Source organism: Triticum urartu, chromosome 6, assembly GCF_003073215.2.
Source record: "Triticum urartu cultivar G1812 chromosome 6, Tu2.1, whole genome shotgun sequence".
Classification (NCBI taxonomy): domain Eukaryota; kingdom Viridiplantae; phylum Streptophyta; class Magnoliopsida; order Poales; family Poaceae; genus Triticum; species Triticum urartu.
The window spans coordinates 449862360-449878675 of NC_053027.1; the positions used below are offsets into that span (position 1 = coordinate 449862360).

General features: G+C 43.3%; 1 protein-coding gene and 1 non-coding gene across 3 annotated transcripts; one reads left to right on the plus strand and one right to left on the minus strand.

Moving 5' to 3' along the window:
• Positions 1-240: 240 nt before the first annotated feature.
• On the minus strand, positions 241-9036 carry LOC125514108 (pentatricopeptide repeat-containing protein At1g74900, mitochondrial). 2 transcript variants are annotated; one of them, XM_048679366.1, is made up of 3 exons: positions 7328-9036; positions 6653-6739; positions 241-863 (listed from the first exon to the last, which is right to left on the minus strand). In XM_048679366.1, the coding sequence occupies exon 1, from the start codon at positions 8980-8982 to the stop codon at positions 7489-7491; it is 1494 nt and encodes a 497-aa protein (XP_048535323.1). In that variant the 5' UTR covers positions 8983-9036; the 3' UTR covers positions 241-863; positions 6653-6739; positions 7328-7488. The 2 variants fall into 2 exon arrangements, with proteins under 2 accessions (XP_048535323.1, XP_048535324.1); XM_048679367.1 differs by having other exon boundaries at positions 840-1432.
• A 1826-nt stretch (positions 9037-10862) lies between these two features.
• TRNAL-AAG lies at positions 10863-10943 on the plus strand. The gene has a single exon. It is a non-coding gene; the product is annotated as a tRNA-Leu (tRNA).
• The last annotated feature ends 5373 nt before the right edge of the window (positions 10944-16316 follow it).

Below are 16316 nucleotides of genomic sequence, written 5' to 3' on the forward strand. Positions count from 1 at the left end.
GGTGCGAACGAGTGTTTCCTCGCACGGCGATGTATAGAGTTGGATGGCCGCCACCTTATAAGCTGTCCAAGGTATTCGTTTCGATGGACGGCAGTGTATGCCCTCACTACCTATTGTTCCAAATGAGCCCCGTAGGCTACTTCCAATATTTGGCTCCTAGGGCATCTTCAATGGCCTTCATGAAATATACGTCACCAAATGTTCTCTCTACGAACATCCGATCGGACGGACATCATTCAATGATATCCCTCACAATTTTCTCCATTTGCCCGGCCTCATCTCTTTGTCAAATTCAATGATACATTTAAATAATTAAAAACAAATGCAACTAATAGTGAAAACATCATATCTTCAAAAAAAATTGTACAACCATCGAACCACTAGCAAAAGCGAATGACTCAATTTCCGGCCTCTTTTCCACCTCCCTTTTGTGCATAGTGTGCGTAGATGCCACCACACGATTCATGAACAAACTACACCACATCAGGATCCAAGTTGCCGGCTTTCACGTACAAGAAATTTTGGTCCTCGCATGTTTGTTTGACCGCAAGCTTCCTCTCCTCAAGCTCCATCTTCTTCTTTAGTATTTCCATGATTGCGTAATTCTCTCCACCTTTTTTCCTCTTCTTAAGCTCGTTGCATTTGAGATATGCCTCCTCCTTCGCCATGATGTCCTTGAACTTGTCCATCATCTTGGACGCCGCCTCTTCTAGCTTCTTCGTGGTCTTCCTTGTCCAACTAATCAACTTCATCCCCTCCACCGTCAGCGGTTTGATGGAATTAGCAGTGTGGCTCCACTTGCTTTGCCCATTCAACTTGCACTTGCCCTCTTTATTGTGGTACGACGTGAACACCCGACCGAACTAGCAAAGGAATACATTGACATGATCAACAGGTTGCATAACAGAGCAAAATAATCATTTGACCAACAAATAGAGCAATACTAAGCAAAACTTATGAGCTCTTGGAGTGCCATGTCACTTGGCCGTCGGTTCATTTGTGAATACACACCATAATACTTGTTGACACCTTGAATGGTGTGTCGTCGATGGCTTTCAGAGAAGACAGTAACTTATCTGACCATGGTTTTATCGGGGGACAAATTTAGATGGCATAGAGCTTTGATCAAAGAGAGATTAGATCGAGTTCTGATAAATGATGGATGGAATCTGATGTTCTCTAGCGCTATTCTGGAACACTTTATAACAAATCGGATCATAGACCAATACTTATGTGCTTGCATGAGGAAGTGGCCCAGGAATCGTTGGGCAAGTCGGTTCTCCAGTTTGAGACACACTGGCTAAGGGAGCAGATATTCCGAGACGTGGTCGAAGAAACTTGGCAGTCCTCACGGCCGGATGTTCAGAACACTGGGCTGGCTGGCAGACTAGCATGTGTTCATGAACAACTCCATCGGTGGGACAAGAAGGTTCTGAAAAATCATAAAAGAAAATTAAGAAAGTGCATAGAGAACTAGAGCAAGTGTTAGAGATGTGCTATCTCAGGAAAATGTTACTAGGCAGAGAGAACTTGCGGATGGGCTGGAACAATTGCTGTAGATAGAGGAGATTCATTGGGCCCAAAGAAGCCGGATAAATTGACAAGAATACGACATATTTCCAAAAGTTTGCCTCAGCTCGTAGGCTAAAAAACCGTATAAACAAGTTACAAGATGATCAAGTCGTATGGTGGGAGGGTACTACATGTCTAAATCCCCTCGTATATGATTATTTTGCAGGAAGGGATGTGACGGCAACCGTGCGCGAAAAAAATGATTGTTTTGCAGGTATTTTCTCTACAGAGATAGATGAACCGGGCCCAAGTTTGATTGAAAAGGTTAAGCCGAGGATGACGGTACAAATGAACAAAGCTTAGTGAAACCATATACTCCAGGAGAGGTAAAGAAGAAACCTTTCTCCATTGGTGATATGGAAGCTCCGGGTATGGACGGGTTACATGCTATCTTCTTTAAGAAATGTTGACTTGATCTTGGGTGATGTTCTAATTTCTGAAGTTCTGAATGCTATCAATAACAAAGCTATTCCAGAAGGATGGAATAACATGGTCATCGTCCTTTTCCAAAGGTGGAGAACCCAGAAGAATTACCCAATACATGCGAATAAGTCTTTGCAATGTGTTGTATAAGGTGATCTAAAATGGTAGCTTCCCGTCTTAAACTTTGCCTTGATAAAATTATTGCACCGGTTGAAGGTGCTTTTGTTCCAAGCCGACTTATTACGGATAGTATCTTATTAGCCTATGAATGCATTCATACAATAAAAATAAAAGGAAAGGCAAAGAGGGGTATTGTGTTGTAAAGCTTGATGTGCATAAAGCTGACCGTGGAATGGAAATTCTTGGAGAGGATGATGGAAAAATTGGGTTTCCAAACTGGGTTTGTGGAGCTTTCAATGACTGGTGTTACTTCTGTAAAATACAAAGTGAAGTATAATGATCGAGAAACAGAAGGATTTAACCCTAAGGGGGCTCCGACAAGGGGACCCCTTATCACCATATTTATTTCTTGTGTGTGCAAAGGGTTTATCTAGTGCTTTGGCTCGTAAAGAGGAGGTTTGTGGCATTGAAGGTGTTCGGGTGTGCAGAAATGCACCATTAGTCTCTCATGTATTATTCTCTGTTGATTCCTTAGTCCTTATGAAAGCAGATATGAATAAAGCAACCTTGTTGAGACAGGTATTGGATGAATATTGTGCAAGCTCTGGACAATTGGTGAGTGAAGGGAAGTTTAGTACTCCCTCTGTTCACTTTTATAAGACCTTGAAGACATTTCAGACAATGTGCAAAATAGCCTATTTTGAGTTGTCTGAAACGACTTAGAAAAGTGAACGAAGGTAGTATATTTTTCTGTTCCAATGTATCAGAGTTAAGGTCTCGAGTTCAAGTCCTGGCTTTCGCAATTTATCTAAAACTTGATGTTGCCCCCTTTGTGTCTACGTATAGGTCTCTTGAGCCATACCTCTGAGTCTATCCACGTGTTGGCTTTCCGCGTCACACGTGAGAGGGGGTATTGAAATGTATATGTGGTATGCCTAGCCCTTTCCATCAATTCAAACTTTTGGTTGCGTTGGCTAGTGCATGAAGCTTAACAGTTACATGTATAGCTTAGTTCAATTTGTGATACCGTGATGCCATATGATAAGACAATTTAGGCTTTCTGTTGATTTTCTTGAGAAAGTGGAGCTAGAGACTTGGATAAATTGGAGTATCACTTCATAGGTAGAATCACCACCCACGAAAAGAGGTGATCAGAGACAATTTGATGCAGACAACCTAAAGGGCCTAAGCCGACCAGGGTGGGGAATCGGTGCAGACAACTATGCATGCCTTAGATGTATCCCAAGCTTGGTTAAGGAATCGATGTAGGCAGCAAAGATGTCCTAGTTGTACCCAATGAGTATGAATACTATTTGTGGTACAGCATACATTCTAGAGATTTGAGAGCATCTCTAGCAGATCTTGTATAAGCTCGCCGGCCCTTATAATTCCGGCTGATTTACAGGAAAAGGTAAAATTTTGGCCCGAGCAGATCCGGTAAATAAAGCGACCATTTCTAGCGCACAGAGGCCATTTTCGAGTAGATCCATGTCGAGCGGAGTTCGCGGGCGTGGTGGCCGTGGCGGCTCACCGCCGCACAAGCGGGCCCGCCACAACAATGAGGCCGGCAGCTCCATCCCCCCCCCCCCGGGTCGAGGAATGGCGCTCTAAGGGTGTGTTTGGTACCGATCATCAGGTGGAACGGCACGGGTCCGTTCTGTTCCTGGAACTCGTTCTCGCGTTTGGTAGAGAAATAGAATAGGAACCCACCCGTTCCCAGGAACGGCATATTCGTCCAATATGCGGAATGCGCTCGTACCGCCGAATCGAAGGAATTACCTCGTCCCCGTCTTCGCCCTCACCTTCCCAACCCACTCGCCTCCAACTCCGACCTCCATCTGCGGCGCCTCGCCTCTCCCTCGTCGCTCTCTCCCTCTCGGCGTCGTCTCTTCCTCTCGGCGCCGCCTCTCCATCGCCATTCTCTTCCTCTCGGCACTGCATCTCGTCTCTCCCACATCCGCGGTAGGATATCAGCGGGGCGGCGGGCAAACGGCTGCTAGCGCGGACTACCGACGGAGGCAACCGGCAGAGTTGGAGTTCCTGATGTTTCTCCTCAAGTTGCGATCCTCCCCACCTCTCCAGTGTATGTTCTTGCTTGCGGAGGTGAATCCAGGGTGTCCGCGGCAAGCTGACATGCGGCGGCGGCGGCTGTCGTGGGCTCCAGCGCGTCTACTAGTGGGATGTGCGTGCATGCAGAAGCCGATGTGTTGTGTGTGTGTGCTTCCTTTCTGAATTTTAACACTGGTTTTTTCTCTGAACTTTCTCTGTATCTTCTACACTGCAGGTAGCGTAGAGACAAACCTCCACATGTTCGTGAACCGGCTGCAATGCGCGGCTAACGTCGCCGTGCGTGCCTATGGCCTTCTATCAAGATCTAATTTAGTTTAGTTTCTATCAAGATCTAGTTCAGTTTAGTTTTCTACCAATTTCTAGTTCAGTTTAGAAGAAAAAAAATCCGACAATTTGATGTATCTCTGTTCCAACAATTTGATGTATCTCTAGTTCAGTTTCGTTTTCTATCAAAATCTAATTCAGTATGAGTCAATATAATGAGTTGTGACAAATAATTTCATTCCATTCTATCTCTCAAACCAAACACCAAAATGTAACCATTCCATTCCTTAAAATTGCTCTTACAAAACACAAGGACGGAACGGACCCATTCTAGTAGAATGGAACCATTACATTCCGTTCCACTTCGTTCCTGAACCAAACACACCCTAAGCAGGCAAGGGGGCGCAACGCCCTCTCCCGCAGCAGCGGCCGGAGGGCGTGGAGGAAGTTCGACGAGATCAGGGACATCCTTTGGCCGATCACCAAGCGTTTCCGTGAGGCGGAGCTGGAGCTCCTCGAGGCGAAGGGAAGGAGGCGGTCGTGGCTGGAAGAAGGTGCCGCCGCGCGGCTCGAGGCTGCCAAAGAGGAGTACCAGCTGGTGTACTCTCTCCAACTCCGCGGCCAAGTACTATCTCAATGTCAAGCCCTAGAGTAGTTTAGATTAGGTTTATCTACTCCCTCCGTCCCAAAATAAGTGTCTTGACTTTGTACTAACTTTAATACAAAGTTGTACTAAGGTTGACACTTATTTTGGGAGGAAGGGAGTATGTTTTTAAGTTCGTGTGTTTGAATGTGTGATGAACTCCGGTGAACTATGGTGGTGCGAAGTCTAAGTTTAAATTATACAGGATCTGCTCTGTCGTGTCTTCTGTGGTACTGCAAAGTCATTTTACAGGATCCCTTAAACGAAATTTGCGGTACCGCGTTTTACAGGATTTGCTAGAGATGCTCTGATCCATTTATAAATAAGTAAACTGAGACTCTTACGTGTAAGTCGGTTATGAAAAGTATAGCTTCAGTTCAGAAATAATATTAATTGCACTTTTATTCAAAAATCTTCTCTAAAAAAGTGCAAGTTGCACTTTGCACTAAACAGAAATTGTACTTTTCAGAAATCGACTTAGATATAAGAAAACCTCATGCGGCTAAGAACCAGCAAAACCACTGGAAATTATCAGACAACCCATGGCCAACAATTTGTAGACCAACCTTGTACAAATTCCAGAGTCAAATAAATATGCACATAAGTCAGGTACGGCCTTTTGGCATGGACATGGTCCAACAAAGCCTTGCGTAGTTATTAGGCTGTCAACTGTCAAAATATTAGTTGCGGACTGGTATTTTTCTAATATAAATTGACCCTTCGCAAGCTAATGAAAATTCGAAAGCTGCTTGAACTTGGCTCTTTAACGTACAGAGTTGAAAAGGTTGCTCAGCTCTGGCTCTCTACTTTCATGATCCGAGCTAAAAGCAGGTGAGCCTGAGTCGCTCGCTAGTTCTTTTAACACATGCATAGTTCAATCTACTCGTCATGCAAGGGTCTAAGAGTCTTTGCATTGTAGGTTTCTCACAATGTCTGGATGCGAAGGTTTTGGATGCACAAAAAGGCAGGAAAGAGAATTTAATAGAAAATGTGTACCAAGCTACCAATGGGCGCGAGAGAAGAATGGCAAACAAGAGTTCATGGACTCCTGCTAAATACATTGGTGGTAAGCTAAGATCACCCATCGGAAGGAAACAAAGAAGATTTCAGTATATTCTTTCCATAAATTCCGTGTATCAAATCTCCCGATACTGCTAGTAAACCAGAAAATGAATGTATGCCATCTTTTATAAGGCTTGTGTATATTGCAGGCATTGCACTCATGTGGAAATGTTATGTTGGAGGACAGACTAAAGGTCATGTACCCTCTCTTGATAGTTGATACGAACATCAACGTTTATCTGCCCATGATATGTTTGCTTCTGACTTAATCTAAAGAATACGATAAGAGTCACAAATCAATGCTGCTTGTCACTTCTTACAGACAGAATAGTAGTACACACAACTACATGAGACTAGCCATCAAACTAGTTTCAGAAAGGAATTTATTGCTCGCAACAGCTAGAATGAATCAGCACACATATATGTGAAAGCCCGACACTAAAACTATGGAGAAAACACCAAAATAAGTATGTTTATCTTGAACAACAGAGAACCTACCTTCTTGGCGTCTGGCAGTATGTTCGCTCACACAGTCAGGTCAATAAAGACAACACTGCTTTGCTAGATATCCAGCACCTGCAAAACCTGTAAAGAAGAAATAAAACAAAATAAATATTTTATTTATTATTTGTGTTTGCGCCATCCATATTCAACCCATAACATTTACCAAAAAACAACAGTACAGATTCCACACAGCATACCACAAACTCTTTTTAACAATGAGAAATTTCAAGCACAACTCAAAACTTGCCTATGACACAATACAACTAAAAGCCACCGCTAGCTTTGTTTCTTGTTGCAAGTATTTGGGCAATTAATGCAGTCTCCCTTCATGCATAATCTGGTGACTAAGAGTCTCATAGCTTCGTGATGTCTTTGGCATCTAAGAGTATCATTGATTAGTAGTGTAAAGCATGAGCAGACCTTACCTTACTTCTAGAGAAACACTTGCAGCATCCTAGTACTACAGATCCTAGTAACTATATACCACATTACAACAAGACAATGGATAATGATCGGCATACCTTTGCAGTTTGACCCTTCGCAATTACAAATAGAACATGCAGTTAACAAAAGAGCTAAAACACAAGCTCAAAACAAAAATACTTAAATTGCTAATCAGATATGCACAGGCAACAGAGAAAACTCCATGGACATGTTCAGAACACATACCAATAATCAAGTGTCCCTGAAACATCAGACTGATCATAACACCACAACAGGAGTATCAAGTATGAACTGCCAGGCACGAGGGTTGCACCATACTTCTGTACCCAAGCCTCAAGATGCGCAAAACATTGTATCCTTATGCCATTGTAGAACTCAAATGGCAATCACAATCTTATTTCTCGTCGCAGGCGTCTATATTTCTCTTGCATTCTCAACAGATCTCTAGAAATTTGCTGATTCCCTGTCAACATCAACCCATTCAGAACGCGGTTGAGCATGAACCTTCTTGGCAAGTAGCCTCTCTCCACCATCTCCATCACCATCCTCGCCGCCGTTGCCATGTCCTCAGCCCTCTTGCGCACAAACATTGCACTTATTATGATATTGTATGTATCTTGGTTAGGCAGGCAGTCCTCTCCTTTACTCATCCTCTCAAACAAACACAAGGCCTTCTCGATCTCCCCTTCCTCAAATGAATATCTTATTAGAACATTGTATGTCTGAACGACTGGCTCACAGCCTTCATCTTTCATTCTCTCCATGAGCTTCATAGCCCGGTCAATTTTCCCAGCATGGCAGAGACCTCGAATCAAGACGGTATAGGTGACCACATTTGGCACGTAATCCTGTCGAACCATATCATCAAACACTGTGACTGCATCCTCCACATTTCCCTTCTTACATATCACCTGGATAAGCGCATTGTAAGTTGCCACAGACGGCGTGCAACCTTCTTTAGACATTTCATCGAACAGTTTGCGAGCTTTGTCTAGCTGCCCAGCAACACCCAGCCCATGAATGATGGTAGTGTACGATACGATGTCCGGCTTACATCTCTCGTCCTTGGCCCCCCTCTTCTTCATTTGGAGGAAGAAGTTCCACGCGTGCTGTATCTGCCCAGCACGGAAGAAGCCTTTGAGGATGATATTATAGGTTGTCTTCGTGGGCGTGATGCCGGACTCGGCCATCTGCCGCAGCAAGTCAAGCGCGCGGGATGTGTCCTTGACGCGGCACCATCCGTCGGCGAGGGTGTTGTACGTGACAACGTCCGGGGGGAAGCGCCGCTCGAGAGCGCGGACGAGGGAGGCGGCCTTGCTGGCATGGCGCGACTTCCCGAGCGCGTCGAGGAGGGAGTTGAAGAGGGGGAGGTCCTGCACGACGCGCTGGGAGCGGTGGAGCGAGAGGAAGAGGCGGACGGCGATGTCGGGCCGGCGCTGCGACGCGGCGAAGCGCTCGAAGAGGATGGGGAAAGTGCGCGGGGTGAAGGGCATGCGGAGGCGCGGGAAGAGCGCGAGGATGGAGTTGGTGAGCTGGCGTGGGTGGCGGAGGCGCGCGGAGAGGTCGAGCGCGAGGTCGATGGTGCAGGGGGAGACGGCGTGCGCGCGGGTGGGGAGGTGGAGGAGCGAGTGGAAGAAGAGGAGCGCGCGCGGCGCGTGGTGCCAGAGGAGCTTGAGGACGCGGTTGGCCACGGGCGTCGGGAGGGCCGGGGCGACGGCGAGGAGGGACGCCGAGAGGGAGCGGGCCGATGCGGTGGTGAGGTTGGACGACGGGTGGTTAAGCACGAGGGCGGCGATCTGGCGCGGGGATGGGGGTGGTGCGGTTGAAGGCGTGGGGGAGGATGGCGAGAGCGAGGTCGGCGGCGGCGGCGGCGGCGGCATTGGGGGAACTTCGGGCGCGGGGGTGTGAGCCGGAGAGAGAGGATCAGTTACACAAAGACGAAGGAGTATTCAGATTTCAGTCACTCTCCATACGAGTTCGTGTTATACTTTTCTCGTAGCACGGGAGTTTTTCCCATTTTTACAGCGAGAGAACCTCAGCTTTATTTATTTATTTATTTATTTATATGCGAGGAAAAGGAGAATTCACTCATCAAGCAACATCCAAGTCTGCATTACATAGTTTCCGGACCCGTCCGGACCTGATCGAAGCCACACCGCAGTGCGCTTCTTAATTCGACCAAAGTTTGCTAAAAAATGACTAACAACATTTTGTTTTCTTTTAACATGCTTGATTAAGAATTCACCACGATCCTGAAGAAGAGCAATAATCTCTCTAACCATCATCATATGCTCTGAGGTCATCTACTCCTTCCTTGATCACGTCAAGGCGATCTGTTTGAATTACAATTGACAACACAGACCACTGGAAAGCAAGGAAGATGCCCTCCAAACAAGCAGCTAGTTCTGATTCCAGCGGGGATGCACAATGTCGTAGATCACGGCAGGAAGAGAAAATAATAGCACCATGTCCATCACGGAGGATCATGCCAGCCCCAGCACTCTCGTCCTTAATAGAAGACGAACCAGCCAGCCGGCAGCGCCGCCCAACCATTGATTGCTCAACAACCTTAGCGAGAGTTTCCCGTATGCAATCCAGGACAAAAGAATAGAAAGCATGTATATATACAAACTCTAGCTAACAAATGAGCAACAATATTCAAATGACAATGGATGGAACATATATGTATGAATGCAGGTACATGTGAACCCGCTTCGGAAAACACATTTCTAAATATTAAAAAAAACACTGAAAAAAGTTGCATGCGCGCATCTCTGTGTTCTATGTGTGCTCAAGAAGTTTCGCCGAAAAATAACTTTCTTTTGGCATGTGCAAAAAAGATTTTAAAAAATGTGTCATGAAATGCTATTTAGAAGCATTGATGTTTGTCTTTTTTGCAGAGGCAAAATAAAAAGACATTTATTCACAAAAACTCTTGCCCCACACATATTCTACAAAGATGTATGTGTAAAATTTTGTTTAGTGATTTATGACATTCTAAAACACGTTTAAAATGCATTTTTTAAGACGGGTTTATCTGTACCTAAGTTCAGTTACTGCCTCCTCAACAATGGATGTGTTTGAAGATCACCGAATTAAAGGCACTAGCTGCAATTTTAATAGCAGAAACTACTGCACCAATGGTGGAACCATCAGTCGTTGAAGAATGAATCGTGTGCACCAAAGATAGGCACTTTGTGCATAGGAGTTTGTCTGTAGTATCGATTTCCCGCGTTTTCCATTACGGAGCAACCAATTTCTTTTTAGTCGATGTAGCAAAAGCTAGCATGTTGCCGATGCTTGGCTATCAAAGAAAAAAATTTCTCTATGTAAAAGTAATACTCCCTCGGATCAAAATTAATTGTCGTAAATTTAGTACATGTTGATGTCCGACAACAAGCAATAGGTGAGTGCTGAAGGGCAGATCGAGGGCTAGCACGATTATTGATATAGAAAAGGAACAAAGAGCAGAGGAAGCAATGATACGGTGAAGATAGAACATCGCGAGAAGAGGCATAGGCGGAGGTAGATGCTAGTTAAGGGAGAATCTGCGCATTATTCCAACGTTTAAATAGTATTTGTGTCCAATTTAAATAAAACTGATCAGATGGCCGAGTTGGTCTAAGGCGCCAGATTAAGGCTCTGGTCCGAAAGGGCGTCGGTTCAAATCCCACGCTGGTCAATTATTATGTTTCTATTTTGCTCTCGAATAGTTCAACTACTCATAGAGAAGCACCTAGTACGCATTTTGAAGCAAAAAGATCAGATGGCCGAGTTGGTCTAAGGCGCCAGATTAAGGCTCTGGTCCGAAAGGGCGTGGGTTCAAATCCCACTCTGGTCAAAACATATTTTTCTTTTCTCTCGGATATGCATTCACTTGTGGTTCAAATCCCACTCTGGTCAAAACATATTTTTCTTTTCTCTCGGATATGCATTCACTTGTTTTTTTTAATCCCTTGAACATGAAAATTCACCGATGCAGTAATTTTTATTCCCTTGAATATGAAAATTCACCGATGCAGTATTTTACAAAGTATCAGGAACTTGATTCGTAATATTTTTCTTTTCTCTCGGATATGCATTCACCTTGTTTTTTTTAATCCCTTGAACATGAAAATTTACCGATGCAGTATTTTTTATTCCCTTGAATATGAAAATTCACCGATGCAGTATTTTACAAAGTATCAGGAACTTGATTCGTAATATTTTTCTTTTCTCTCGGATATGCATTCACCTTGTTTTTTTTAATCCCTTGAACATGAAAATTCACCGATGCAGTATTTTTTATTCCCTTGAATATGAAAATTCACCGATGCAGTATTTTACAAAGTATCAGGAACTTGATTCGTAATATTTTTCTTTTCTCTCGGATATGCATTCACTTGTTTTTTTTAATCCCTTGAACATGAAAATTCACTGATGCAGTATTTTTTATTCCCTTGAATATGAAAATTCACCGATGCAGTATTTTACAAAGTATCAGGAACTTGATTCGTAAATCTACTCTGGTCAATATCTTTTCCTTTTCTGCCGGATATACATTCACTTATTCTTTTTATTCCCTTGAATATGAAAATTCACCGATGCAGTATTTTACAAAGTATCAGGAACTTGGTTCATAATATTTTTCTTTTCTCTCGGATATGCATTCACCTTGTTTTTTTAATCCCTTGAACATGAAAATTTACCGATGCAGTATTTTCTATTCCCTTGAATATGAAAATTCACTGATGCAGTATTTTACAAAGTATCAGGAACTTGATTCGTAATATTTTTCTTGTCTCTCGGATATGCATTCACTTGTTTTTTTTAATCCCTTGAACATGAAAATTCACTGATGCAGTATTTTTTATTCCCTTGAATATGAAAATTCACCGATGCAGTATTTTACAAAGTATCAGGAACTTGATTCGTAAATCTACTCTGGTCAATATCTTTTCCTTTTCTGCCGGATATACATTCACTTATTCTTTTTATTCCCTTGAATATGAAAATTCACCGATGCAGTATTTTACAAAGTATCAGGAACTTGGTTCATAATATTTTTCTTTTCTCTCGGATATGCATTCACCTTGTTTTTTTTAATCCCTTGAACATGAAAATTTACCGATGCAGTATTTTTTATTCCCTTGAATATGAAAATTCACCGATGCAGTATTTTACAAAGTATCAGGAACTTGATTCGTAATATTTTTCTTTTCTCTCGGATATGCATTCACTTGTTTTTTTTAATCCCTTGAACATGAAAATTCACTGATGCAGTATTTTTTATTCCCTTGAATATGAAAATTCACCGATGCAGTATTTTACAAAGTATCAGGAACTTGATTCGTAAATCTACTCTGGTCAATATCTTTTCCTTTTCTGCCGGATATACATTCACTTATTCTTTTTATTCCCTTGAATATGAAAATTCACCGATGCAGTATTTTACAAAGTATCAGGAACTTGGTTCATAATATTTTTCTTTTCTCTCGGATATGCATTCACCTTGTTTTTTTAATCCCTTGAACATGAAAATTTACCGATGCAGTATTTTCTATTCCCTTGAATATGAAAATTCACTGATGCAGTATTTTACAAAGTATCAGGAACTTGATTCGTAATATTTTTCTTGTCTCTCGGATATGCATTCACTTGTTTTTTTTAATCCCTTGAACATGAAAATTCACTGATGCAGTATTTTTTATTCCCTTGAATATGAAAATTCACCGATGCAGTATTTTACAAAGTATCAGGAACTTGATTCGTAAATCTACTCTGGTCAATATCTTTTCCTTTTCTGCCGGATATACATTCACTTATTCTTTTTATTCATTTGAATATGAATCCACCGATGCAATTATTTACAAATGTTGGGAACATGATTCATAAACCATCCACTTAAGACATTGTTACCAATGGTGTTGGATAATTGGGATAGCACTATGAGGGTTCAAATCCCACTCTGGTGAAAACATATTTTTCTTTTCTCTCGGATATGCATTCACTTTCTTTTTTATTCCCTTGAATAAGAATTCACCGATGCAATATTTTGCAAAAAATCTGTAACATGATTCATAAACCTACTCTCGTCAATATCTTTTCCTTTTATGTTGGGTATACATTCGCTTCTTCCTTTTATTCATTTGAATATGTATTCATCAAGACAATTATTTACAAATCCTGGGAACATGATTCATAAACCATCCACTTGAGAAATTGTTATCAATGGTGTTGGATAATTGGGATAGCACTATGAGGCCTTCGCTCCGTCATCCGCCCCGGCGAAATCTTCGAGCATACCACCGTCAGGAAGGTGTTGTGGGCCAAGAGGGAACACGTCGTCTGGTCCATTACGCTAAGAAGCAGACGGACATGGTGTAGGAGAGGAAGTGCAACAGATGGCGCAAATTTGACATGGATATGGCATCCTTGACCGATACAGGTCGTGATATATTGTGTCTTCCCAACCTCGACAACGACGGGCAGGAATGGGACGAAGGCGAGGTCGTCGACTGTCACACCGCCTTGCCTAGACAACGAGGTGACTCATCGCATATGCATGTGTCCCATGCACTGCAGTCAACATTGTCATGGTGGGGAACAACTAGTGCTTCTCCTAAACCATAAAAAGTCGTAGCCACTTTGTAAGGCAATGTTATCTCTGGTTGGTTTTCAAACCTTGAAATTGTGTGTGTGGATTTTTAAATTGATGTGACAAAAAAACTGAAAATAAAAGATATGGAGACCACATATGACGACTCTGTGTTTGCGGGTCGCCTCGGCAGTCTTGGTATCCATATGAAACATAATCCATACGGCGAATGGTGATCGAAGTTATGGCGACTATGTTAGAATTGCTCTAAGATCTTGTGGCATGCTAAGATTAGACGTGGTAACCTTAAGGATACAAACCAAATATGGCCTGGATACTAAGGGTGAGTTTGGTTGGGTTGTGGATTCTGAAAAAAGTTGTTGTCAGTCGTGAGCTGTGAAAAAGTTGATGTGAGCGGAGAACTGTGGAAAAATTGAAAGTTGTTTGGATGAGACAACTATGAAATGTAGATTTGACTGTGAATTGTCTGTAATGCCCTGGGGCCTAAACGAATATATTTATATGCTAATTGACCACAAAGCAATTATTTTACATTGGTTGGAAGTTGAACGACCATTTTGCAAAGAAAAATTACAACAACATAGACAATTCATAGCTAGCATATAGGCAATTCAATGACTATTTTTAATGTTGCATATGTATAAATAGAGTGCGCTCCTGTACTATTATTACAAACGACATGAACCATACAAGCATAGAATCACAGATGGTTCGCATGACGATGACCTCCATCAATATAGCTAACCTATGATACACTCAGAAGACAAGCATAAAACTATCTTACTACGAATATTGTTCACCGTACTACGGATATTGTTCATGGTATCTTCGTTCATGATGATTTCAAAAAGTTTCTGGAATTCTTTACTCTAAATTTTCTAAAAAAAAATCAATTCGGGTGCAATGGGACCTGAGACCCATTGGCCTTGATTAGCATCTAGAAGTATCTTTTTTTTAAGTCGAAGTTGGATTAAAAAAAAGGCTCAGTCAAACAGAGCCTAAAACTCCAATCCACCATCACTTTACATCTGTGGAGGAGAACAGATTCTTCAAGAGGCGCTCGCGACAAGAGCAAAGGCTGACGGCACTAGCCCCACGTGAAGGACAGGGTTGCGGAATCTAACGTGTTCTGAATCCAAGTATCTCGTCCTCGCGGCTGGTCATGTCACGACGGACAACCCACGACCTACCGTTCGATGACAAATCATGGTACATGCACGTGCACGCAGAAAGGTGCCTCTGCCCTCTCCGGTCTCACGGAAATGGAGAGCGGAGCATGACGCGCTGTCCTTTCCCAGTGGTTCATCTTTTTCAGGTAGACAACTACAACACCGAATGCACGCAATTAACCCAAAAAACTGTCCTGGGACAACGGACTAAAAGCATGTTAATTAATCAACTTTTAGCTGGTAATCCTACCCAATAGTCAGTACTCAGCTCTCCCACTGCAAAACGACCATGAGCGTGCACTGGTTAATCCGTCGGTCGCTTGGTACCACCACCGTCCGTGGTCCTTCACCTGCGCGGTGTCCGTCTCTACTCTGCCGATATCCACGCCGGCCGGCATCGATCAAGTGCAGTCAGTGTGGCTCAACGGCAATGAAGAACCCTACTAGTAGGTCTGCCACCTTCCTTGAGAAGCTCTCCCAAAAGGTGACGGCCGCCACCCTTCCTGTGGTGGTCGGGGTCGATTTTAACCTTCTTCACTGCGCAGAGGACAAGAGCAATGCGCATGTCAACTTTGTGCGGATGCAAATATTTAATGACTGCATTGCTGATCTTGGCTTTCGCGAGATAGATAGAATTGGTGTCAGGTTTACCTGGACCAATCGCCAGGCGGCCCCGACCCAGTCTGTCTTGGACCGGGTCCCAGTTTTCCCGGAGTGGGACCTCCGCTGCCCCCTGGCTTCCCTCAGGGCCATCACCCGGATTGGCTTCGACCATGTCCCTCTCCTCTTGTCCTCCGCCGACGAGCGCCCTCCGATTCCCCCTCGCTTCCGGTTCGAGACATTCTGGCTGCCCCAAACTAGCTTCGTGGAGGCCGTCGGCGCTCGCTGGGTGGAGGCCCGAGCTCACCCCCACCTTCGTCCTCCCTCAGCTATTGACTCCTGGCAGTTTTGTGCCAAGCGGGGCTTCGTACCACCACCGTCAGTGGTCCTTCACCTGCGCAGTGTACTCCTACACAGGCATCGATCAAGTGCAGTCAGTGTGGATGAACGGCATGAAAAATTATACTAGAAAATATCCAAGTGAATTGATGCCCACTTGAATCCGACTTTTCATATAAGAATATCATATTAGGGCTCTTTGGTTCATTTTCATATAAGAATACAGTGAATTTGAATTCTTAAGATTTTTCCCGTGTGAATTGACTGATAGGTTTTTCCAACTAAAAGAACTGGCAAAACGGGGAATGTGCATTTTTTGCCTTGTTTCTAAAAGCTTCCATTTTGTTTGATTCTCAACAAATTTTCAATTGAACATCAAACATTATGGTCTAGAACTATATTCGGTTGAATCAGATACTCCCAGGAAAATGATACTATGGATTTGCACTCATCAGTAGTGAAAATTCTAGGTTACGGACTAAAACTGTGTGATTGCATATTATGGTGA